The 23,983-nt window shown below is 51.8% G+C and overlaps 1 protein-coding gene across 1 annotated transcript in view; it reads right to left on the bottom strand.

The window, feature by feature from the left end:
* Nucleotides 1–812: 812 nt before the first annotated feature.
* LOC131279044 (anthrax toxin receptor-like) overlaps nucleotides 813–23,983 on the bottom strand; it is a 44,885-nt gene continuing 21,714 nt past the window's right edge. Inside the window, exons 5-11 of the mRNA XM_058299649.1 lie at nucleotides 17,571–17,640; nucleotides 16,583–16,661; nucleotides 15,666–16,142; nucleotides 12,769–12,795; nucleotides 11,411–11,494; nucleotides 10,065–10,145; nucleotides 813–1,134 (exon numbers count right to left, since the gene is read on the bottom strand). Coding sequence (XP_058155632.1) covers nucleotides 928–1,134; nucleotides 10,065–10,145; nucleotides 11,411–11,494; nucleotides 12,769–12,795; nucleotides 15,666–16,142; nucleotides 16,583–16,661; nucleotides 17,571–17,640 — 1,025 coding nt within the window. The 3' untranslated portion in view covers nucleotides 813–927. The remainder of the gene's footprint in view (nucleotides 1,135–10,064; nucleotides 10,146–11,410; nucleotides 11,495–12,768; nucleotides 12,796–15,665; nucleotides 16,143–16,582; nucleotides 16,662–17,570; nucleotides 17,641–23,983) is intronic.

Below are 23,983 nucleotides of genomic sequence, written 5' to 3'. Positions count from 1 at the left end.
AAATGTAAGATATGGACTGTAGTTAGGAGTAATTCTTTGATGATGCTCTGTTATAGTTTGCTATGCTTCACAACAATGCAAGGATTAGTGCTGGGGTGACATATGGGAGCCCAGTATGATGTGTTGTAAGTGTACAACTTTTACTACATACCTATTATTTATGTATGTTCATGTATGAATGATATATTTCAATAAATTTTTTAAATGAAAAAATAATATAATAGAGGATGCCTGGGCGCCCTCAGTCACAGCTGCCCTTGCAGACCCTCCTGAGGGGGTCAGGGACGCCACGCTGGGTTCCGGGGGCCCGGGGGCCTGATGATTTCACAGACACGGAGAGACCGTGGGCTGCTCACTAAAACTCATCCTTCTTGGGTGTGGATTCTCCAGCAGGGACAGATGGACCCAGATGGGGACTCAATTTTCTTCTCTAGTGGAGAGGACATGGTTCAGTGGAATCCTTCTGGGCTTGGGCACAGTTCAGGGCACCTGGACGGAGAAGTCGTGCTTCCAGCTAGTGGCCTTGGGGGCTCCTCACCACCTTCTATGACACGTTCAGAATGTGGGACTCCAAAGTGGGAGACCAGGGACATGGAGAAAGGAGAGGAGAAATTCAAAGGCTTCTCTTTGCATGAAGTTAGGACTGGATTCACATGAAACAGGCTCTTTGGGCTTTTTCATGGAGCAGAGTTTGGCGGATGGATGAAGACGAGGTGCTGTGAGAGGCACAATCCATGTCCATCCCCCACGGGGCCCCAGGATGCGTTATTCTAGCAGGTGGAGCATATATGCATTTCGGAGAGGACAGAAACTCACCATCTAATAAACTCTTTTAATCATCAGCAACAAATGCCAACATCTTTTTGATTGTAAAACCAAAACTATGTGTCCATCTCATCAAGTCAACAATCCTGGCCCTTTGATGCTTTAGCGATGAGGCTTTGCAGGCAGGGCTCGTGGAGGGCAGGCAGCCAGAGCCCGGGAGCAGGGATGGGGGTATGCAGTGGGGGGACGGCAGTACTGCGGGCACGCCGCAACAGGGACCCCCTCGCGGCAGGGTGGGGCGCACAGGGTTGGGTTGCAGACCACCGGCATGCATGGGGCTCTCACTGGGGCAAAGGTGAGGCACCTCCCCTGTAGGGCAGAGAAGAGAGAGAAGGTCACAGGAAGGTCATCCGACTTGGGAGCGGAGGCTGCAGTTCCCTTGGCATGGTGGGCTGGGCTCAGGACACCTGCACCCATCAGTGGACCTTTCCCTGGGTGCTGGCCTCCAGCCTCCACTCCACTTGGTGACAAGGTTTGGTTGTCACCTCCTCTGCAGGGGTCCCCCCACCCTCCCCAGGCCTGACCTCTGACCTTGGCCTCTCCCTGTGGCCCGACTCCCTGGGGCCACAGCATTGACTCCCCCTGGGGCCACAGCATTGCCTGGTTTGGGCCCTGGTGAGTGTCTGCTGAAGGAGGATCCCTCCCCAGGGCCCTGGGCCACTGCGGGACGTGAGGCTGGGGGATGCAGGGGGCCCCTGAAGGCAGAGGGTCTGCCCCACCCACTGTGCGAGGAAGCCCGTGCAGACCCTGCGTCTGTCTGCGGCACTCGCCGCCCCGGCGCTGCTGTCCTCCCTGCCCCTCCCTCCCGGGCTTGCCGAGGACCCCCACCCTCCACTCAAGGCCCCCGCAAGCGACCAGAGCACATTGGCCCCTCCCTCACTCCAGTGAGGACGGGTTTCCCCGCACCTTCGGGCAGCCCCCTGGGAGAAGGGAGACCCCCGGCCTTCTGGGACCCCTGCTTGCCTCCAGCGGGCAGCACCCCAAGACCCTGGTGTCTGCCTTTAGAGCCCAGCACCCCCGGTGCCCCAGAGGCCAGCCTCAGCAGGACAGGCCCAGCAGGGCCCCGGCGGGTGCTCGCCCACCCCCCTCGGCTCAGGCCCGGGGCCGCGGTCCTCCAGCTCGCCTGTGTACCCGTGTCTGCCTGGCCTTCCACGAGGGCCTGCCCGTGCCCCGCTCCAGACCAGGCGCCTGATGTCAAGACAGCCCTGCTCTCAGGCATGTGGCCCCCCGGCTGCTGGAAAGCGAGCCCAGGGCGCCCAGGTCCTCGAGGGGCCTGCAGAGCTGTGCACATCACCAGGTGAGGCCAAGGGGCCTGGAGACCCCCTCCAGCCTGTGGATGGAGGACGGGCCAGTGTGCGCACCCGAAGCCATGGAGCTCAGGAAACTTCCACGGCAGCTGGAGGAAGCTAAGACACCACCCAGGACAGCCAAGCAGGGGCCCCAGGAAACGGTCATGTCACAGCCTCCAAGCCACACAGGAATGGCCACTGGAACCACGTGAGGTCCCCGGGCCCTGCTGACTTCATGCGTCTCTCCCCACACCCCAAGCACACACCAGGGCCTGTCCTGTGTGGTGGGGTCACCTCAGGGCCTCATGCACGAGGGACGGTGGAGGACACAGGAGGCAGGTGGAAGCAAGCCCCACGCAGCTGGGGTTGAGGAGGGGCCCGGCACCTCAGGAAGCTCAGGGCTTTCCTCCGCAAGACACGGGGCCTGGCCCCCAACCCGGGACACAGTGGGTATTGGATTTGGGGGCCACGAGCTGCCCGGGAGTGCTCGGAGAACCTTCCAGCACGCAGACACGCTGCTGCTGGGTGGACGCCTCCTGGGTCAGAGACCTGCTGTCCCCTGGCTGGGGTCACTCATTGGCCCCATGGTGCCTGTGCTGACCTGCAGCAATCCCACCGTGTCAGGGACCAGGGTAGCCTGCTCAGGGGGCTCAGAATGTGGCCAAATCTTACATTCACTAAGCTCTCCCCATCTCTAAGCTTTTATATACACTCTTCTTCTCTTTGGAATGCCCTTTTTTTTCTCATCTACTCATCTTTTAAAAGATAACCCAAATTTTACCTCCTCCACAAAGTCTCATTTCCATCAAAAATGACTGCGCCTGGGGAACCAGCAAGATGACAGCAGAGTAAGGAGCTCCTAGAGTCGGCTCCTGCTACAGGATAGTTAGCAAACACCCAGAGCTCTCTGGAGCTAGCTGAAGATCCTGTTTGGGGGCTCCAGGAGACCAGAAGGGCATCCTGCCACATCCTTGAAGGAGTGGAAGGAGGAGACTGCCCGTCTGCAGAGAAGACTCGTAAGTACAGGCTCCACACCCTGGAGGCCAGTGCCCATCCTCCACTGGAGGCACAAGCCGCCTCGGGAGCTGTTCCGCGGCTGGAATTGAAAGCTCCACTTGCCCAAAATGGGGGAGGAAGAGATGGGTGGGCACCAACTTCAGTTACTGATGGGTAAACTCAGTCAGCTACAGTATGATGCTGAGAACAGCTAAGGTTTGAGCCTGTCCAGGTCAGAAAGAGGCCAGGAGCCACCATCTTAACTCCGCACCTGGCATGAGGGGAAGCGGGGCGGACTGAGGATCCCAGTGCTGGTGGGAACTGGCTTCTTTCCCTCCAGGTCAGATTGTAGCTCCAGCCTCGGCCCCAGTGCCAACTCCAGCAGGGAGGAAGCTGCAGGGACCTGTGCCAGCCTCTCTGGGAAATTACTGGCCAAACCATGGACACAGGTGATGATCCTACTCTGGTGGTGCAAGACACCCCAGGAGCTGTTCTGTGATGGGAATTGGAGGCTTCATTTCCCAGAGACAGGGGAGGAGGAGACGGTTGACTGCCAATTTCAGCTACTGATTGGGAGAGTTGGCTGGCTAAGAGATAACCCTGGGAACAGCTGGGGTGAGAACCAGCCCAAGTCAGAAAGAGGCCAGTAGCCACCATTTTGACTCCACCCCCAGCCTGAGGGGAAGCTGGGCTGACAGTTTCTTTCACAAAGATCAGCCTGCAGCCCACCTAGGCTTCAGCCCCACCTCTGGCAGGGAGGAGGCTGAGGAGCCCTGCACCAGCCTAGACAGGCAACAGCAGGGAACTCTGGCTGGCATAGACTGAAAATCAGAAGACTACCAGGGGAACTGCAGTCATCTTAGACCTGCACTGCAGAGATTGCTGCCCACACCTGCAGTTCCATCCTTGCCCCAGGTAGGGGAGAAAGGGATGTGAAGCTCCATCAGTCTCTCTGGGCAACTACAGTCTAGGCCTGCACATGGATTATTCCACACAGCTATGACTCTGTCCCTGTCCCTGGCAAAGGAGAAAGTTGGAAGAAGCTTCATTGGTCCCTGGTGCAATGAGGGCAGCTTGAGCCTCCACAGCTTACAGGACCAACTACATGCTTGGCTCCTACTGGATAACCAGCAAGGGAGAAAGGGCAGGAAGCCCTAAACTAGAGAGAAAAACTGCACCCAGAAAAAATACCCTAGTAAGCTAGATGCAAAGACACCGACAAAAAAATTACAATCCACACCAAGAAACAGGAAGCTATGTCCCAGGTAAAGGAACAAGATAAGCCTCCAGATGACATAAAGGAGTTGAGACAACTAATCATAGATGTTCAAACAAATCTTAATAAATTCAATGAGATGGCTAAAGAGATTAAGGATATTAAGATGAGTACAAAGAAGGATTTGAAAGCATACATAGAAAATTAGCAGACCTTATGGGAATGAAAGGCGCCATCAATGAAATTTAAAAAAGATTGGAATCATATAATAGCAGATTTGAGGAGGCAAAAGAAAGGATTGGTGAGCTTGAAGAAATGGCCTCTGAAAGTGAACATACAAAAGAGGAGATGAAGAAAAGAATGGAAAAATTGAACAAGGTCTCAGGGAACTAAATGACAGCAAAAGGCATGCAAACATACGTGTCCTGGGTGTCCCAGCAGGAGAAGAGAAGGGAAAAGGGGCAGAAGGAATATTTTTTTTTACTTTTTTTGGTCTTTATTTGTTTTTTTAATGTTACATTAAAAAAATATGAGGCCCCCATATACCCCTCCCCCCCCTCACCCCACTCCTCCCCCCCCCCATAACCACAACCCCCTCCGTCATTCATTGCATTTGGTGAATACATCTCTGAGCACCACTGCACCTCATGGTCAATGGTCCACACCATAGCCCACACTCTCCCACAGTCCACCCAGTGGGCCATGGGAGGACATACAATGTCTGGTAACTGTTCCTGCAGCACCACCCAGGACAACTCTAAGTCACAAAAACGCCCCCACATCACATCTCTTCCTTCCACTCCCTACCCCCAGCAGCCACCATGGCCACTTTCTCCACACCAATGCCACATTTTCTTCGATTACTACTAATCACAATAGTTCATGAATAGAATATCAGTAAGTCCACTCTAATTCATACTCTATTCCTCCATCCTCTGGACCTTAGAATGGTTGTGTCCACTCCACATCTATATCAAGAGGGGGCTTAGATTCCACATGGATGCTGGATGCAATCCTCTTGCTTTCAGCTGTAGGCACTCTTGGTTCCCTGGTGTGGTGGCTGACCTTTTTCACCTCCATGTTCACTGAGTGGGGTAAGTCCAATAAACCAGAGTATAGGACTTGCAAGTCTGTTGGGCCTGGCTATCACATGGTCAGTCCAGAGATTCAGAAGGAATATTTAAAGAAGTAATGGTAGAAAATTTCCCAACCCTATTGAAGGACATAGATATCCCTGTCCAAGAAGCACAACAAACTCCCATCTGAAAAAATCCAAATAGACCAACTCCAAGACACATACTCAAAATGGATCAAGAAACTAAAACTAAAAGCAAGAACCATGAAACTTCTGGAAGAAATTATTGGAAAATATCTTCAAGACTGTTGTGGAAAACTGGTTTACCTGTTTGTTACTGTAAATGTTACACCTGTTAAATGTAGCTGTTGTTAGATGTTGCAGTTGTTTCCTGTTTTTGTAAATGATGTTGTAGTTCAGATAGCAAACAACTGCTTGGTAGTTTCCCAATAAATGCAATGGGAAAACCAGGGTTGAGGCTCTCATTCCAGAAGCCGTGAGTCCCCTGGTCTCAGGTTTCTCTCCCCTCTTGTGTCTCTACCTTTACTTCTGTGTTGCCTTCCCTTCAAGCCAACCTATTGTGAGCTGAATGTAGCACAAGACCTGGTGGTAGGTGGTGGATTCTTAAAGGAGATAAGAGAAGAACTGAGTGGACTACTGATGTTTAATGTATGTAGAAGTTTTAATTAGCTTTACTGTAAAATCATGGAAATGTATAGAGTGGATGGTAACACACAGTGAGTAACAGCTAGTTTATAAATGGGGATGTGACTGAAAATGGTAGTCTAGTTTTGTAAATGCCACTGACAGAATGCTTGAGAATAATCTAGGAACTGGGTAGCACAGTAAACCAAGAGGTGGATGAGAACTGCTGTTGATGGTACAGATTCAAGAGTGTCCTTTGTTAGCTAGAACAAATGTATATCACTACTGCAGGGCGATGGGAATGTGGAGAAGCATGGGAAAGGTATGGCTGGAGTGACCTATGGACTGTGGTTAGTAGTAACAATACGATATTCTTGCATCAATGCAAAAGATGTACTGTGTTGATTCTGAGGCAGTATGGAAAATGTGAGCCAAATGTACAGTATGGACATGGCAGTAATCAGATGATATTATTTTATCTGTTGCAAATGACACACCACATTGTGGTGTATTGATGGAGGGGTTCTTTGTTTGGGAATTCTGACATGTGCATGATTGTGTTATAGGTTTACAACTTCTGTCATAAAAAATACATTTAAAAAATAATAATAGGGTGGGTTGGGAGAAAAACACACCAAGTGTAAGATAGTAACTATAATTGGTAGTGAGATTTTGACAGTGTTCTTTCATAGTTTGTAACAAACATCTCATAACAATGCAAGGTGTTGGTGGAGGGCTGATGTATGGGACCCCTGTATGATGTCATGCACGTTTGCTTTGTAAGTTCACAACTCTTACTATACACTTAATTGTTTATGTATGTTCATATATAAATGATATAAAGATAATAATCAGATGGGTTAGGGGAAAAATACTTTGCTTAATAGTAATATTTTGACAATGCTCTTTAATCATTAGTTGAAAAGGTTTAAAAACAATGCAAGTTATTGGTGGTAGGGCGAGATGTTATATATGTTTGTTTGATGTCATATATGCTTGTTTTGTAAGTTCACAACTATTATACATTTATTGTTTATGTATGTTTATGTATGAGTGATGTATTTCAATCAATGAAAAAAATAAAATAAAATGCCTGTGCCTCCTGGGACTTCCCAATCCTACCTGCAATCACAGCACTTCTCTCCCAGCACTGACCCTGAGCCACAAGACCCTCTACTCATCTGGCCTGGGGACTGCGACTCTTGGGCTGGGGAGGGGCCCCTGCCTGGGTCTGGTTGGTGTGTGGCCTTTGTATTTTGCAGCACAAGGGAGTTTTATTATTTTTCCCTGTTTTTCAGATGAGAAAAGTGAGGCTTTGAGAGGTTAAGAAACTAGGCCAAGTTTACACAAGTAGTAACTGGTTAAACAAAGTTCTTCCTATGGTCACCCCTGGAAATGTTACAGGGACCCCTTCCATCCTTCCACAATTGTCCCCCAAAGAGGTTTTCTGTGCCTTCATACATGCCAGATCCAAACATGCCTCTTGGTGTCAGAGAAATAACCAAAAGTAACATTGCAGGCCCTTGTCCAACCATAAATGCTCATTCATCCACCCATCACACCTCCATCTACCCACCCATCCATCCATTATCCATCCTCCCATCCATCCATCCACCCACTCTTCCACCTTCCCATCCACCCATCAAACCATCCATCCATCCTCCCATTCATCCATCTATCCCTCCATCCACAGAGAGTGCTGCATCTACAGGCCCAGGCATAGGATGATAAGTGCTTCAGAAAGCTGATCCTGTCCACACTGATGCCTGCAGGGCAGGCAGGTGTCCGTCCCCCACCCTCTCTCTGCACCAACACTAAGTATCATCACGAGCACCTTGACCACTGGGTTGATGAAGATCATGTTGATTTCCCACTCTCTCTAGACTCGCTGCCTCTCCCTTCACCCAGAGCATGCCACCCTGGGATAACATCCATCGAGTTCTACTTATTTACAGGAACTTTGGGTTTTGTCGCTGTTGGGCATAGAATGGAATATTTATCTTTGTTTCTCACTCCTTTATTTCTGCTCATTTATTCTAGAACACGAGCAACTGATTCTGGGGCTGGTGCTCCCCAAGGGCTGCAGGTCCCTCTGCTTTCCTTCAGGGCATGGTCTATGGGACACTTGCAGTCTCTTTCCCCAATCATGCCCATCCTGGGGCTGCAGGGGCACCCTGGAATGATCTAAACAGGTGCTGATAGAGGGGCAGATGTAAGCGCCTGGACACCTCCACCCAGGAGAGGAGCCCTCTGGGGGCTGCAGGGATCCTGAGTCCATAGCATGGGCATGAGGGGGTGAAGGGATGTGAGGTTGGGAGGGGCAGCTCTCCTTCCTCTCTGGCCATCAGCGATTGCCACGTGAAGCCAACTACCATTACGTCTCCTCAGCTCACTACTGCGCAGCTCAGGACCTTTCCTGAAGGGACCGGTAGAGCTGATAGGGAGCCTCAGCGTCCAGGGCTCTAGGGCTTGGACCCTGTTTCTGGATCTCCTGGGAAAGTGGGAGGGAGGGGAGCCAGGTGCCATCACAGTCCAGAGGCACAAGCAGAGACGTTTCTAAAGATTGCTGGTGGAAGGACACTGTCACGTTAGGATTTCCCCAGCCCTACATCTGTGCCCCCTTTGGTCCAGCTCCATCACGGGCAGGATGAGAAGAACAAGACTCAGATGCCCGTTGGGCACCCATGCAGTCTCAGACCCACCCCAACACGCTCCAACCAAGGCCCACAAACACAGGTGGATTCCCATGGAGAAGGAGTCTGCTGGAACATGGTGTGGAAATCAAGACACCAGTGCCCGCGAGAGCCTTGCACGTACAGCCCAGTCCACTACAGAAACGTGCTTTCCAGGTGTTCCCAGGGTCCACCTGATGGCCAGATGCAGGCCAGCCAGGGGCTCTGCGGGGAGAGGAACTGCCCCCTGCAGCACCCAGCCCTTCGCTGAGGCGGAGCCTCTGTCTCCACACCTGGGAGGTACAGAGGAGATGGCCAGGCCAGGAGTGAGGGCTGGCCAGGGGTGGGCGGCTGCCTCCCTGCGCCCAGGTGAGGACGCCAGGTGAGTGACCTTCAGGGCCTCGGCCCGTGCCCAGAGTGAGCCTGTGCCCCAGCCCAGAGCAGTCCTGGAGCACCACCGGAGCCACAGACATGGCGGTCAAGGGCTGGGCGCCTCCAGGGCCCCTGCCCCACTTGCACAAAGCGTGACGGGGGAGGCCGTGCAGGGTGGACAGCAGTCTGGGTCAGGGGGCCTGCAGCCACGTGGGCACAGCTGCCAGGTGATGTAGGATGACCACACGAGATCCCAAGTGCTGACCCGAGCACAGGCAGTGCAGGGCGAGGAGGGCGCTGGACTCCAGAGCCAGGCTGCTGGGTCCCTGTCCATCCCAGCCCCGCAGAGGCTGTGTGAGGTGGGGCAAGGCACGAGCCTGTCTGTGCTCCTGCTTCCCGGTCTTTACAACTGCACATAACCACAGCGCCAAGGCTTGAGCTGGAGGAGGGGCTGGAGGGGAGGACTGTAGGGCCCCCTGAGGGCAGCTGCCCAGGAGGTCCACCACGGGCACAGCACCGCCCTGGTTCCAGGTGCACACGCAGCGCTGCCGTTTACCCCCTGTGCCGGGGAGCCCACACCAGGGGACCGTGGCTACCTGGAAGAGCCCGTGGGGGCTGCACCCAGAGGCCCCCACGTGGGAGGCCACTTCCTGGGAGGCATAAAGCCAGCCAGCTGACCCCCAGGGCTGCAGGCCCAGGTGGCTCATGGGCCAGCAGTACTGGAGCCAGCGGTCGGCCCTGCTCTGCAGCCCCTTGCCCTTGACTCTGGCCGTGGCCCTTCAGCCTCCAGCCTGGACAGTCCCCTCTCATCCAAGACCACAGGGAAGGAGCGTGTGGGCAGCCACGGCCGGCCCCTGGGGCCTGCGTGCTCCTGAGGCCGTTTCCCAGGGCTGGGCCCCTGCCTGTGGGCAGGCGTCACGAGGAAAAGCACTGGGGCGTGGGCCCGCCGCGGGTGCAGCACCGCGCCTGCTCACCATGCACTGGAACGGGGGCCGCACCAGGCGCACTGGGGAGCAGCGCCGACTCAACAGGGCACACAGGAGGTTCAGCTTGCCCTGCAAAGGAGACGTGGCATGAGGATGCGGCACAGCTGAGCGACACGTCCAGAGAGGGTCAGGCACCCCCGCTGAGCCCCAAGAACCCGCATGAGCTCGGGAGCGGAGCCTGGTGGCCTGCGTGCCTGCTGGGATGGTGGTCGCTGTGCTAAGTGTCAGAATCTGGAACAAGACACCCTTTTGGCATGGGGGGTCAGTGGCTCGTTTAGGGGACAAGTTCCCAGGTCGGGTAGGCTACACCAGGAGCCAGGAGAGGTCCCTGAGGGGGCAGTTGGGGGGTGCGGGGAGCTGGGCAGGAGCCCACAGTCTGCAGGGAGGCCTGAGCTGGGGTGGAGGAGGAGGGGGCAGGCAGGGGCCAGGTGGGAGGTCCCGTGCCCAGCTCGGGGGCAGGTTCCTGATATGGGGGTGGGAAGGGCAGAGAACAGTCCAGAAGGAGCCCTGGGCCAGTGGAGGGCAGCACCTGGCTGGCCTGAGCCACAGGGTGGGGCAGGTCTGGGCCAAGCAGGCCGAACAAGTCACTGTGTCAGGACAAGGGCAGGGCTGGCTGTTCCAGTGCTTTCCAGGGCTGCAGAGGAGCACGGAGCAGATGCAAGAGCAGGATGGAGGGGCCCAGCCAGCAGGAGGTTGGGGCTCTTGTCCTCCAGGTGGCCCTTTCACCCCAGGACCCTCGGCTGGGCAGGGCTCTCCCGACCAGGTGGGCAGCAGCATGTCCAGGGAGGGGTGAAGGGCTGAGACTTGGGCTCCCAGGACTCAAGGCCCAGCACTGGTCACTCAAGGATGGGGTCTTGGGGCTCCTCCTCCCTGCAGCCCTGCACCCCGTGTCACCAGCCATGAAGCCAGCAGCTCTTGTCCTCATTCTGCCAAAAAGGCTGCTGCTGGGCTGGGCACAGCTGCGGTGTCTCCAGAGAATTGAGAAGGCGCTAACAGCGGCTGCTCAGCACGTGACTCATTCACCCCTCTTTGTGGCTCAGGCTGTTTTTCTCCCTCCACCGCTGGCTGGGGTTTGAAACCTGAGCCACACCTGACCTGAGGAAACCTGGGTGGCAACCGGTTACCTGCCTGATGTGGGCTGCCTGCCAGCACCCAGCAACCAGGTGGGGCAGGGGCAGCTGGGCTCGGTCGACTTGGAGTGCCTGGGACACTGACCCCCTGGCACCCAGGGAGGAAGTAAAGTGCCCTGGACCCTGGACTCCCCCAGGTGGAGCCTTCCAGCAGGGCCTCTGCACCTGAACCATCGCCCTCTCCCCTGCCCCAGCCCTCCTCACCTCCATTTGCCTCAGATGCCCAGTGTCCGGGCAGTCACAGCAGCGGGTAATCATCATGGGGCATGGCGGACTGCAGCACACTGTCTGTAGGAAGAGAAAGCGCCTGCTCCAGGGGGGCACAACCAGGGGGGCTGGTGCTGCCACTCAGCCGATGTTTGTGGGGTGAATAAGGAACAATCGAGTGAGGGACCCCGGATTTCATCCACAGCCCGCGCCTCCAGGGAGCATCCTCTGGGGCAAACAAGACGGCATCTGGCTCGTCCCCAAAGTGCTGCAAAGCTTCCCTGTCCCCTCGCTCGTCTGACGCCCCCATTGGCAGAGCCTCGCCTTGAGGCTGTGCCCTGTGTGGGGCTTGGATTGAGGGCCCCAGAAGAGAGGGGTTCACGCCTTAAGCCGTGCTCTCTGGGGGGAGCCGTCTGTAACAGGACGTGCCCAGGACGTCACTATTGGATGGGTGGCCAAAGAGAAGCGGGGGCTCTGTACACTCCAGGAGCCTCATGAAGGAGGAAACGTGACTCGGGAGGAGCCTGAAAGCAGAGGATGGAGGGGACCAAGGATGGCGCCGTGTAGCCGAGGCAAGAGGCCAGCCAAGGACCCCGAGGCCTGCAGTGGCTGGCACTGGAACCCTGCAGATCCGGGAGAAAGCTGGACTTCTGGCCTCCAGACCAGAGGCAGTGACCTCCGGGTTCAAGCCACCTGGTGCATGGCATTTGTCAGAGCTGCCCTGGCAAATGAAGACACCACGTGCTGGGCCAGCCAGGGGTCCGCGCATGGGCAGGGGATGCCCCTCAGCCACCGGGCTCCAGCTTTGAAAGCGCGACCACCCCAGGCCCACCTGGCCCCATGGCTGCTGCCCTGAACCCGGCCCTGGGCTCCCCCAGGTGGGCGTCCCTCGCAGCTCTGTGCCAGATAAGCTCCCTTGCCCACCCTCAGCCCTGCAGGCCCCAAGGGCTGACCTGGCCAGGCCCCTCTGCCCACCAGGAGACCGTGATTAAGAAAAGGGCATGGCAGATCCCAGAGCTGGGTCCTTGCAACATGAGGCTCCTTTTCCAGAAGCTTCCCTGAGTCCTGGGCAAGTACCATCCTGCCAGCCGGCAGGGGCTCAAGTGCCCCACTTGTCTCAGGAGGGTCCGTGGCAGACCCCCCACAGGCTGCCCACACTGCCCCTTTGGTGGGAGCCTGGGAAGGGGGACGCCTGGCTTCCCTAGCAGCCTCCACCCCCCCACCCCTCCTGCTCTGCAGGCTCTTGGCACAGGCAATGGAGCTCCTGGGGTGGGAGCGGACCCCTCCATGGGCCTCAGGAGGCTCGGTGCATGGCAGATGAGCTCACAGGAAGTCAGGACGCACTTAGGACTTACCCTACATGGGTCCGGCTCCCTTTTACACTAGAAAGTTAAAAAGACATAGCCAAATAAGATTAATAAGAAAATGAAATAATACTAGTATTTAAAATAACAAGTAAAATAAAAAAAAAAACTTCAAAAATTGACATAATATAAAAAGTTTTTAGACACTGTGTCTTTCATCACTGTAAGGTCTGTTGTTTTGTATGTACAGTAATAATTTCTCCTGTATATTCCCCCAGGGTCTTATTTTTTCCACTTTATTTTCAAAGAAGGTGTAGGTTACAGAAATGTGGGAAGGGGTCCACCTGGGGCATGCCTCGAAGGCATATGAATATGTTCAAGCGTTCACTGTCTGGATGGTTGAAGACCCACACAGTAAGTAAAAGAATATTGGATTCCCATCCTGGGGAGGGCTGCTGCATTCTCTAACAGCATGGCAAGAATCTCCCAAGTACAAGGGCAGTGCCTAGTGAAGGAGGAGAGACCATGATGCCAGGCCCTCGATATTGATGACCGTACTTACAGACCTGTCCTTGTGAATTTGAAACTTAGCCTAACATTATATATTGCCTAAGAGTTACCTCCTGAATGCTTCCTTGTTGCCAAAATGTGGCCTCTCTGAAAGCCAAACTCAGCATATAAACACACTATCGTTTTCCCAGCATGGGACATAATGCCTGTGGATGAGCCCCCCTGGCACCAAGGGATTATTACCAACACCAACCAACAACCAACAACACATGCAGACAAAGACCTTGACCAAAAGGGAGAAATATTCAATACAAATGAGTTTTTGTGGCTAAGAGATTTCAAAGTGAATCAGAAGGTCATTCCAGAGGTTACACTTCTGCGCATCTCAGCAGGCTCAGCAGGATCCCATTGACTGCCATGGTAAACAATGCCTCAAACAGCAGGGCTCCTAAGAGCTAGAGACACCCAAACACCAAAAGCAGCACAGAGCAGCTCAGGAGATAGGCACCCTATCAGCTGGCCTTACTCTGGAATCTATGCTCCTCAGTGTAACAGACTTAGACTCTTGAATAGTTTCCCTAAACAAGGCTCCTCTGTCCCTTTTATTTGAAATATCATTAGCACTCTACTTATTAAATGTATGTTCCAGAGACTTAAAATCTTTGGTCCATCCATGTGCCAATTGGGTCCTGAATCTCAGCAGAGTTGCAGCACCTATTCTCCAGCTCATTGGACTCATCCAGCACAACTGACAAGGAGATGATGATGGACAACGCCCATCCCAAGGAGCAGAGAGTGTCTGCAACTACAAGCCAGAGAGTAACATCCACCTACCACCTGGGAAACAGGGCCCCTCTCAATCAGAAACTGCATCACCATCGTCAAATCCTCAAGACTGGGGAATGAACACTGGACTAAAGTAGACTTATTACTATTCTATTATAGACATTCTAGCAATGGAAGAACTTCTATCATTGATATAAAGGCAGTGGCCACCAGAGGGTCTGAGGGGAGGGGGAGGGAAGAAGAGGTGTCACATGAGGGGAATTTCAGGACATTCGAGTTGTCCTCCAGGACAGGGCAATGATGGGTACAGGGCATTATGGATTTTGCCATAACCTACGAAACTGTGCAGGACAGAGTGTCAACTGTAATGTAAACTAGAGTCCATGGTTAGTAGCAATGCCTCAATACGTGTTCATCAATTTTAGCACATGTGCCACACTAAGGAAGGTTGTTATTGATGTGGGAAAGTGTGGGAGGGGGAGATGGTGAGGTTTATGGGAATCCCTTATGTATATATTTTTTATGTAGCATTTATGTAATATAAAGCTTCTTTAAAATTAAATATTTTTAAAAAAGACATAACCTGTGCTGGAAGGTGCGGTTTGGGCTCAGCCTCAGCCCCTGGGAGAGGTGGGGACCCTGCTCAGAGCCGCGGGGCACAGACCGATGCCTGCGGGGCTGTGGCCAGCACAGCTGCCTCTGAGCCTCAGTTTCCTCCTTTGTCACAGGGACACCGCCCCTCCCTGGAGGGCTGGGGCAGGCCAGGCAGGCTGAGGCCACCCCAAGCCGAGAGCCCTTTGTGGGATGGTCCCCACAGTCTTTCCCTCGAGCGCTCCCTGGGCAGGGATCCGCCTGCTCCTTCTCTGCCCCCCCTTCTCCTCCTCCTCCCTGCAGCCCTCGGGACGGTCCTCCAGCCCCTCGAAGTCCCCTCCTTCCTAGCCCAGGAGCACTCCTCTCTGTCCTCCTGCTGCCCTGCTGCACACTTGATTCTGGTCACCTCTAGAAAGGCCGTGGGCACTGGAGCAGCCTGGCCCAGCATGCACAGCCTCCCCGTGAGCACCACGTGGTGGGTGGGGCAGGAGGCCAGGGCACCTCTAGGCTCCAGGGGGTGATGGAGCCTGAGCCTTAGTCAGTCTTGGGAGATGCAACCATAGCAGGGGCGCTCACCTGCCTGTTCACGTAGCAGGGCACTCACCTGCCTGCTCAGGCAGCAGGGGCACTCAGGTGCTTGCTCAGGCAGCAGGGCACTCACCTGCCTGCTCAGGCAGCAGAGGCACTCACCTGCCTGCTCACATAGCAGGGGCACTCACCTGCCTGCTCACATAGCAGGGCACTCACCTGCCTGCTCAGGCAGCAGGGGCACTCACCTGCCTGCTCAGGTAGCAGGGCACTCACCTGCCTGCTCAGGTAGCAGGGCACTCACCTGCCTGCTCACATAGCAGGGCACTCACCTGCCTGCTCAGGCAGCAGGGGCACTCACCTGCCTGCTCAGGTAGCAGGGCACTCACCTGCCTGCTCACATAGCAGGGGCACTCCCCTGCCTGCTCACATAGCAGGGCACTCACCTGCCTGCTCACATAGCAGGGGTACTCACCTGCCTGCTCACGAAGCAGGGGCACTCACCTGCCTGCTCACATAGCAGGGGCACTCACCCGACAGCACAGGTAGAAGAAGCAGCACAGCAGCAGGAGGAAGAGCAGGGCAGCTGCGCCAGCCACCACGGGGATCCAGGGGAAGTCGCTGCTGCCGGTGCTGATGAAGCTTTCAACAAGTGGTGGTAAGGGGATCTCCAAGCCACGGGGCTCCGCCTCCTCACCACCGCCCTCGCCCTCGGGGTTCCTCTCCTGGTCAGTGAGCTCATGCTCATCGCTGCTGTCCGCATCACCACTGCGGTACTTCGAAAGCCACTCGAGGGCTCTGGCTGCAAGACGCCTGAAGAGCTTTGTGGGGGGCTTCTCAGGAGGCTTTCCAGGGGCCTGCTCGGGGACCTTTCCAGGGAGGTTTTTTGGGGAGGCCTCCTGGGGCATCTCAGGGGCTTTCTCAGGGGTTTGCTCAATGAGGCGCTGGCTGTTGACCTTGCTTGGGTTCCCAGCCTTGCCCTCGGTGGGTTTGGCAGCAGGATTCTCCCCCTGTGGAAGGGCCACCATCACCATCCAGCCTTGGCTGCCAGAGAACAGGTGTGGCCGAGGGCTGGGCTGGGGCTGGGTGGCCCCCTCCCGGCTCCCGTCCCCTGGCATTCCACCCCCAGCTCCTCCTCTCCTCAGGCGCTCCACCTCGGGGGACCCCAGGGGGGCCAGGAGTCCATGGCCAGATGCCCAGACCACCTCGGCAGTGCCCAGGGCCACGGACACCACGTGTGGCGGTGGCTGCCCCATCCCCCTGCCTGAACCCTGACCTGGAGGGGTGGGCCCTGGGGCCCACACAGCCAGGGGTGCTGCAGGCCTGGACTCTGGTCTTGGTGGACCCCTGCCCTAACCACTCGCCCTGGCTGCCAGCTGCCCCCCAGTGTGTCTGCATCAGAGCTGGGCCAATGGGCCCCATGACAGGGGTGTCCCCACCCAGTACTCACGCAGTCCTTTCCACTGAATTTGAGGTTGTTGGTGATGAAGGTTATGCCTTTGTTGAGGCTGATTTCAACGAAGATGGGCCTAAAGCACAGAGGGGGTGGGCCGGTGACAACCAGGTCTCCTCTGTGGCTGAACTTTGGCTCCCAGCTCTCCTGGGTGCAGTGACTTTGCCAGCAAGGCACTGGGGTAGTGGAGAGAATGGGGCGAGCTCTCCTTCCCCAGAGCACGAGGTCGGCCTGGTGCAGAGGCCCCGAGGGACACGGCCGGCCCCAGGAGCCCAGCATCGTCTGTGCACCGTGTGGCCACGTGCCACGTGAGTGGCAGCAATGGGGGGGTTCCCTGGGCTCCTCCGTGTGGGCAGGGCACATGGGCTCAGCTCTGGTGAGTGGCAGGAGCTCTTTGGAACCAGATGGACTGAAGCACATGCCCCAGAAGAAACCATGTTCACCACCTGCACCCAGTCCTGGGGTGTAACCCAGCGTCAGTGGAACTTCTGAGGACATCGTTATGCTGCGGTCAGGGGAATGAGACTGCCCTTAGTGCTGTGACTGAGGGCTTTCAAGGGAAAGCCACTTGGTGGAGAAGACGCTGGAAGTCCTTGGGAACCGGCAGAGAGAGGAGAGCACACGGCCATGTGGTGGGGGAGCCACGGGACCCCAGGATTGCCGGCTGCCAGCACCAGAGCGCTGCGCACCCTGGAGGGAGCCAGCTTCCAGCCCCAACACTGGCAGCCAAGAAATCCCTCTTGTCAAGACAACCCATGGCTGCTAGATGTCCCAGCAGTGGGGAAACTAAGGCAGGCTCCCTCCACCTCCTGCCATCCTCAGCAGAGCTGGGCCACACGGATCCCTGCCCACCCCCAGGACCACCCATCAGGGTAGGTACAGAGGGCTCCCCGGGTGCCCTGGCCGAGGGTGTCCTCACCCAGGACCCCTAAACCACTGCCCATCTGGTCTCCTGACACAAGGGTCCCCAGGTTGGGGCACTTACTTTCCAAGTATCTGAGGTTCTACTCCAGGACAAGTTATGACGTTGTCTCCAGAAGAGCTTGCTGCTTTATCTAAAAGAGAAAACCCACAGCAGAAGGTCAGTGCATGTCCATCCATCCACCACCTCCTGCTGCCCTCGGCCAGACAAGTGGACCCTGGCAGGGGGCCAGCCTCTCCTTCAGCCATCGTCTACTCTGAGAAATTGTGGGATCCCTGGCACTGGGCAGCCGATGGTATTTAAAAGAAACAAGGCAGGCAGAGAGACGTTCTCAAGGCAGGAACGTTCTTGTGACTGGATGGGGAGGCAATCCCATAAAATAGAACCATGAACAAAATAAATGTCAGGGAGTGTGAAGTGCATGACAACAAAAACGGGGAAGGCACAGAGCATGGAATTGAAGGGACATCCTCTCAGAAAGGGTGGCCTGGATCATCTTTTACAGGTACAATTTCTCGTTTGGAGACATTACGATATTTGCAGATGAACTGACGTGATGTCTGGGATTTGCTTCAAATAAGCAGCAGCGGGGATACTGATGTCACCAGCTTGGCATGGGTGGGCCATTACTGACAGCAGGTGATGAGTATTTCAAGTTCATTCTACGATTCTCACAATGATTGTATGCTGTTGAACCTTCACTAAAAATCAGGCCTCTCCAAGGAGGCAGTGCTTGCTTTGAGCCCCAACAGGTGAGGAAGCCATCAGGGAGAGGTCTGAGGGAGGAATCTTCCAGGCTGTGGAGGGGCCTGTGCCAAGGTCCTGAGGTCAGAACTACTCGTGCTTGTGCAGGGAGGAAGGGAGTGAGCAGGACGGGCAGCGTGGGCTTTATCCAAGGACAGTGAGTGTGCCAGGGCCTGACAGATCCCAGGGTGGTGTGGACTTGAAGGCAGCAGCACTTTTGGTGGCTGGATGCGGGGGAAGCAAAGAGGCACGAGGGGGCCGTGAGCTTTGGAGGAGAGGACTGAGTGGCTAGGGGCGCCCTTTCCTGCAATGGGGAAGCCTGACATGGGAGGGGATTTTGGATGCTTTGGCTTTCCTTTAGCCTTCGGTTACTGTGGGGTTTGGGACTGGGGCACAGGAGGCTGAGCGCATGCCCACAGCTGTAGGGGCACCTCTCAGTCTGCAGCCTGCACACTCACTGGCCCCTGGACTGGGGTGAAGGGCACTGCAAAGCCGCCCTCTGAGTGGGGCTTGGCCTCACAGTCATCCCCCAGGCTGGAGGAGCAGGACCTTTGCTTTCCAAGGCCCGGGCCCAGCTGCGCCCGGGAAGGAGGGTGAGCAGCGTCATCCACTGTCTCTCTGCAGGATGGAGGCTGGGTCTGCCACCACCTGCAGCCCATGAGGGCTGTGCTCAGAGCTGCTGGGAGTGCTGCCCTCTCCAGCAGAAGGACCCTGGAGGTGGCAGGCCAGCCCCCTCACAGGGGTGGCTCTTGTGGAATGTTTTCATTTCAACTAGGCTAGTTGAGTTCCAGGAAGATGGCATTGGAGTAGGCAGGCAGGGCTCAACTCTCTCACAAAAACAATGGAGAAAGGGCCAAAAGCTGTCCTAGGGACCTGCTTTGGGAGTCAACAGACCAGGACAGTGCTATGCAACTCCCAGGAGGGCAGGGGACAGAGAGATGAAGAACCCAAAACAACAAACCTGAGCTATCAAATGCCCACCATCGCTGGGAAGGGCTCCCCTCCCCCATCCCAAGATATTAAGCTGGGGTAAAAGCCTGGCTCACTGCAGCCCAGTGCGGGGGGAACAGATGTCCTCCTCCCTGCCAGCTGTTTCAAGGGAAAAGGGAAGGGGCATCAGAAGGCTTCTCTTCCATGAATTCAGCCAGCAAAGCCTGCTGTGAATTTCAGCTCTGACTGCACCACACAGGAAAGTAGAGATTGAAAGAAACACTTCCACAGAAAGGTTTTCCAAGAAACACCATGTGCTGGATGGTCTGGAAATTGCATGGACAAAAACTGCTTTAAGGACTCTCTTAACCCCAATTCCTGGGAGAAAATCTGCACACCATTAGTGAATCCCTGGCCCAGTTTTGATAACTTAAGCTGGGTAATTTTAAAGACTCAGAATAAGGTGAACCAAGTATCAAAGAAGAGCTGGGGTGGGGCGGGGGGGGGGAGGCAGCAAACAGGCAACAGAAGAAATTGGCTAATAGAGCAAATTGATTGACATATTCAGATGCCTAGACATGAGCGAAAAATTACAAGCCATATTAGGAAGCAGGAAGAGATGGCCCAGCCAAAGGAACAGACCAAATATCCTGAAGATATACAGGATTTAAGAAAATTAATGAATGATAATCATGCAACACTCCCAAATCACTTCAAAGAATTGAAAGAAAATATGACTACAGGGATAAAGAGTATTAAGAAGTCACTGAGTGAGCATAAAGACCAATTTGAGACTGCAAAGAAAAGTAACAGAGCTTATGGGAATTAAAGACACAATGGATGAAATTAAAAATAGAAAGATGAAGAGGAAGACCCCACATTTGAGGAAGAAAATGAAGAAATTGGAGGAGGTGCAGAAGGTGGACAGGGTAATAGAAAGAGACTTTTTTCTAAGGAACTACAGTGTATGATGTATGGATTTGGGGATGACCAGAATCCTTATACTGAGTCAGTGGATATTCTTGAAGACCTTGTCATAGAGGTCATCACTGAGATGACTCACAAGGCAATGTCAGTTGGAAGACAAGGTCGAGTACAAGTTGAAGATATCATCTTCTTGATTCGAAAGGACCCAAGGAAGTTTGCTAGGGCTAAAGACTTACTATGAATGAAGAATTGAAACAATCTAGAAAAGCATTTGATCACACAAACTATGGCTCTTGATCCTTTTTGTACTTCTTAAAGCTTCCTTATCTTCTGGGTCAAATATATATAGTAACTGCATATTTCCTATAGTAAGGTCTGGATATCTAACCATGAAAATGAAAGCTGGAGAAACATACAGGTTTCAGCCTTTATTTTCCTGTCTTCAATTTTAGAGCTTTTGAGTCTTTAATTGCCTGTCTTTATATTGTCATTGGGTTTTAATGATCATATATAAGTCAAAGTACCTTGCAATTCATGTAATTCCTTCTGACTTTTGACTAGATGATGAAGTAGTACTTATGTGTTAGGTGTCCTTTTTTGTCATTGTAGGCTATATTGTAGCTGTTTTATATGTGACAATTAAATGGCACCTTTGATCCTGTGATAGCTGAGACATGTTTTTTGTATTTTCTTAAGTTTCTAGACAAAACTCTGATATTACTAATGAAGTGAACTGGTTTGTGTTTCTCTTAAGTAGATGATGATATAGGAAAATACGGTATTTTTAGAGAATGCTTAAGTGTCTTAAGTGGTCATTTGTTTTAATTTTCTTCACATAGCAAGAGTGTTTTGTTTTTTGAGAAACTAAGTTTCATGTAAATGCCTCAGTGTTGGTAGGCTTTTTTAAATTTAAAATCTTTGGGGTTTATACATTCTGTTTGTCAAGCTTTACAACTGAGTTTCCCAAGTCAGTTTAAATCTTCTAAAAAGAAATGCTTTCAGTAGCATGAATGGCATTGCTTAAAAAGCTGATGGCAGGATAAGCATTTGGGGTAGTGTTTTATTAATATATTTGTTAGTACTTGTTCATTGTGGAAATGTGTACTTGCCTAAAAGCATATGTGGCCACAGAAACCACTTGTAGTTCAGGATATACAGATTGTGTGTGTATTTAACTATCTTGTATTAAATTATTATTGCACTTAGCTTAAAATGAGAGTTGAAATTGCATTTAAAGTGATCATTGAATGTAACTATCTGTGAAACTGAATGTTTTGTTTTGTGTGCTGCTTTTTCACATTATCTATAAATCAGTGCTTGGGGAAATTCTACTTTCTTAACCTATTCATACAAGGAATAAAGTATGAAAAATTAGAAAAAAATACATTAGAGGGAGGAGGTGCAAGATGGCAGCAGAGTAGCATGCTCTGAGAGTTAGCTCATCCTACAAGGCAGTTGGTGATCTCCCAGAACTATGTAAAGCACCTGCTTGGGGGCCCTAGGAGACCAGATGAGCATCCTGCAACATCCTTGAAAGAATGGAAGGAGGAGACCTACCATCTGCAGAGAAGATTCATGAGTAGAGCACTCTACACTATGGAGGCCAGTGTCCATTCTCCACTGGTGGAGAAGCTGCCTCAAGGGCTATTCCATGGCTGGAGTTGGAAGCTCCATTTCCCAAAAATGGGGGAGGAAGAGATAGTTGGTCCCTGAATTCACGTAGTGATTAGTAAACACGGCTGGCTAAAATATAACCCTAAAAACAGTTAAAGTTTGAACCTGTTCAAGTTGGAAAGCACCCAGTAGCTGCCATTTTAACTCTGCAAAAGCAGATCTCAATACATTCAACAAGATAGAAATTATACAATGCACCTTCTCTGATCTTAATGGAATAAAGCTGAAAATCAGCAAGAGGTGGAAAAAGGGTACATTCACAAATATATGGAAATTAAACAACACACTCTTATATAATCAGTGGGCCAAAGAAGAAATTTCAATAGAAATCAATAAATATCTCAAAACAAAAGAAAACAAGAGCACAACATATCAGAACATATGAGAAGCAGTGAAGGCAGTGTTGAAAGGGAAATTGATGGCACTCAATGCTTATACTAAAAAAGAAGAAAGAGCTAAAATCAAGAAGAAAAAAACAACAGCAAATGAATCCCAAAGCAAGTAGAAGTAATGAAATAACAAATATCAGAAGAGAAATAAATGAAATGGAGAACAAAAAGCAATAGAGAAAATTAACAAAACTCATAATTGGTTCTTTGAGAAGATTAACAAAATCAACAAACCCTTAGCTAGACTGACAAGGAAAAAAAGAGTGAAGATGCAAATAAATGAAATAAAAAATGAAAATGGGGACATTACTACTGATCCCACAGAAATAAAAGATATCGTAAGAGGATACTATGAACAACTGTACACCAAAAAACTAGACAATGTAGATGAAATGGAAAAATTCCCAGGAATGTATGAACAACCTACACTGACCCTAGAAGATATAGAAGACCTTGACAAACCAATCACAGGTAAAGAGATTGAAACAGTCATCAAACAACTCCCAAAATGACAAGCCCAGGACCAGATGGTTTCACAGGTGAGTTCTACCAAGCATTCAAAGATGATTAATACAAATCTTACTCAAGCTCTTTCCAAAAAATGGAATAAGAAGGAACGCTACCAAACTCATTCTATGAAGCCAATATCACCCTAATACCAAAGCCAGATGTAGATATTACAAAAATTTTTTTAATTGCAGACCCATTTCCCTAATGAATACGGGTACAGAAATCCTCAACAAAATACTTGCTAATTGATTCCAACAACATATTTAAAAACTTATTCATAATGATAAAGTGGGTTTTATACCAGGGATGCAAGGGTGGTTCAGCACAAGAAAATCAATCAGCATGCTATACCAATAAGCAACCCGCAATGCACAAAAACATCAGTGATGTTTCTATACGCTAATAATGTGCAGTCTGAGGAGGAAGTCAGGAAAAAAATTTCATTTACATTAGTGATTAAAAGAATCAGATATATAAAAATAATTTTAACCAAGGATGTAGAGCTCTTGCATTCAAAAAACTACAATGCATTGTCAAAAGAAATTTTTAAAAAGACCTAAATAAATGGTAGAATATTCCAAGCTCATATATTGGAAGACTAAATATCATTAAGACATCAATTCTACACAATTTGATATACAGTCAATGCAATCCCAATACAAATTTCACCAGCATTTTTTAAACATATGGAAAACACAATTATTGAATTTATTTGGTAGGGTAATGGGGTTCTGATTAGGCAGAAACATCTTGAAAAGGAAAAGCAAAGCTAGAGGACCCTCTCTTCCAGATTTTAAATCACATTACATAGCTACAATGGTTAAAAAAATATATAGCATGGTACTGGCATAAAGACAGACACATATACCAGTGAATCCAAACTGATGGTTTGGAAGTAGACCCTCATATCTATGGTCAAGTAATTTTTGGCAAGCCTATCCAACCCACCCAGCTGTGGCAGAGCAGTCTATTTAACAAATGGTGCTGGGAGAATTAGATATCCATAGTCAAAAGAAAGAAAAGGAACCCTTATCTCATGCCTTATACAAAAATTAACTCAAAATGGATTAAAGACCTAAATATAAATGCAAGAACCATAAGGCTCCTAAAAGAATATGTAGGAAAACATCTTCAAGACCTGGTGGTAGGTGGTAGATTCTTAAACCTTATACCAAAAGCATGAGCCACAAAAGAAAACATGGATATATGGGACCTCCTCAAACTCAAACACTTCTGTGATGCAAATGACTTCATCCCATGAAATGGGAGAAAATATTTGGAAACCACATATCTGATAAGGGC

The sequence above is a fragment of the Dasypus novemcinctus genome, chromosome 6 (genome assembly GCF_030445035.2).
Source record: "Dasypus novemcinctus isolate mDasNov1 chromosome 6, mDasNov1.1.hap2, whole genome shotgun sequence".
Classification (NCBI taxonomy): Eukaryota; Metazoa; Chordata; class Mammalia; order Cingulata; family Dasypodidae; genus Dasypus; species Dasypus novemcinctus.
This window is presented reverse-complemented; position numbering and strand designations above follow the sequence as displayed.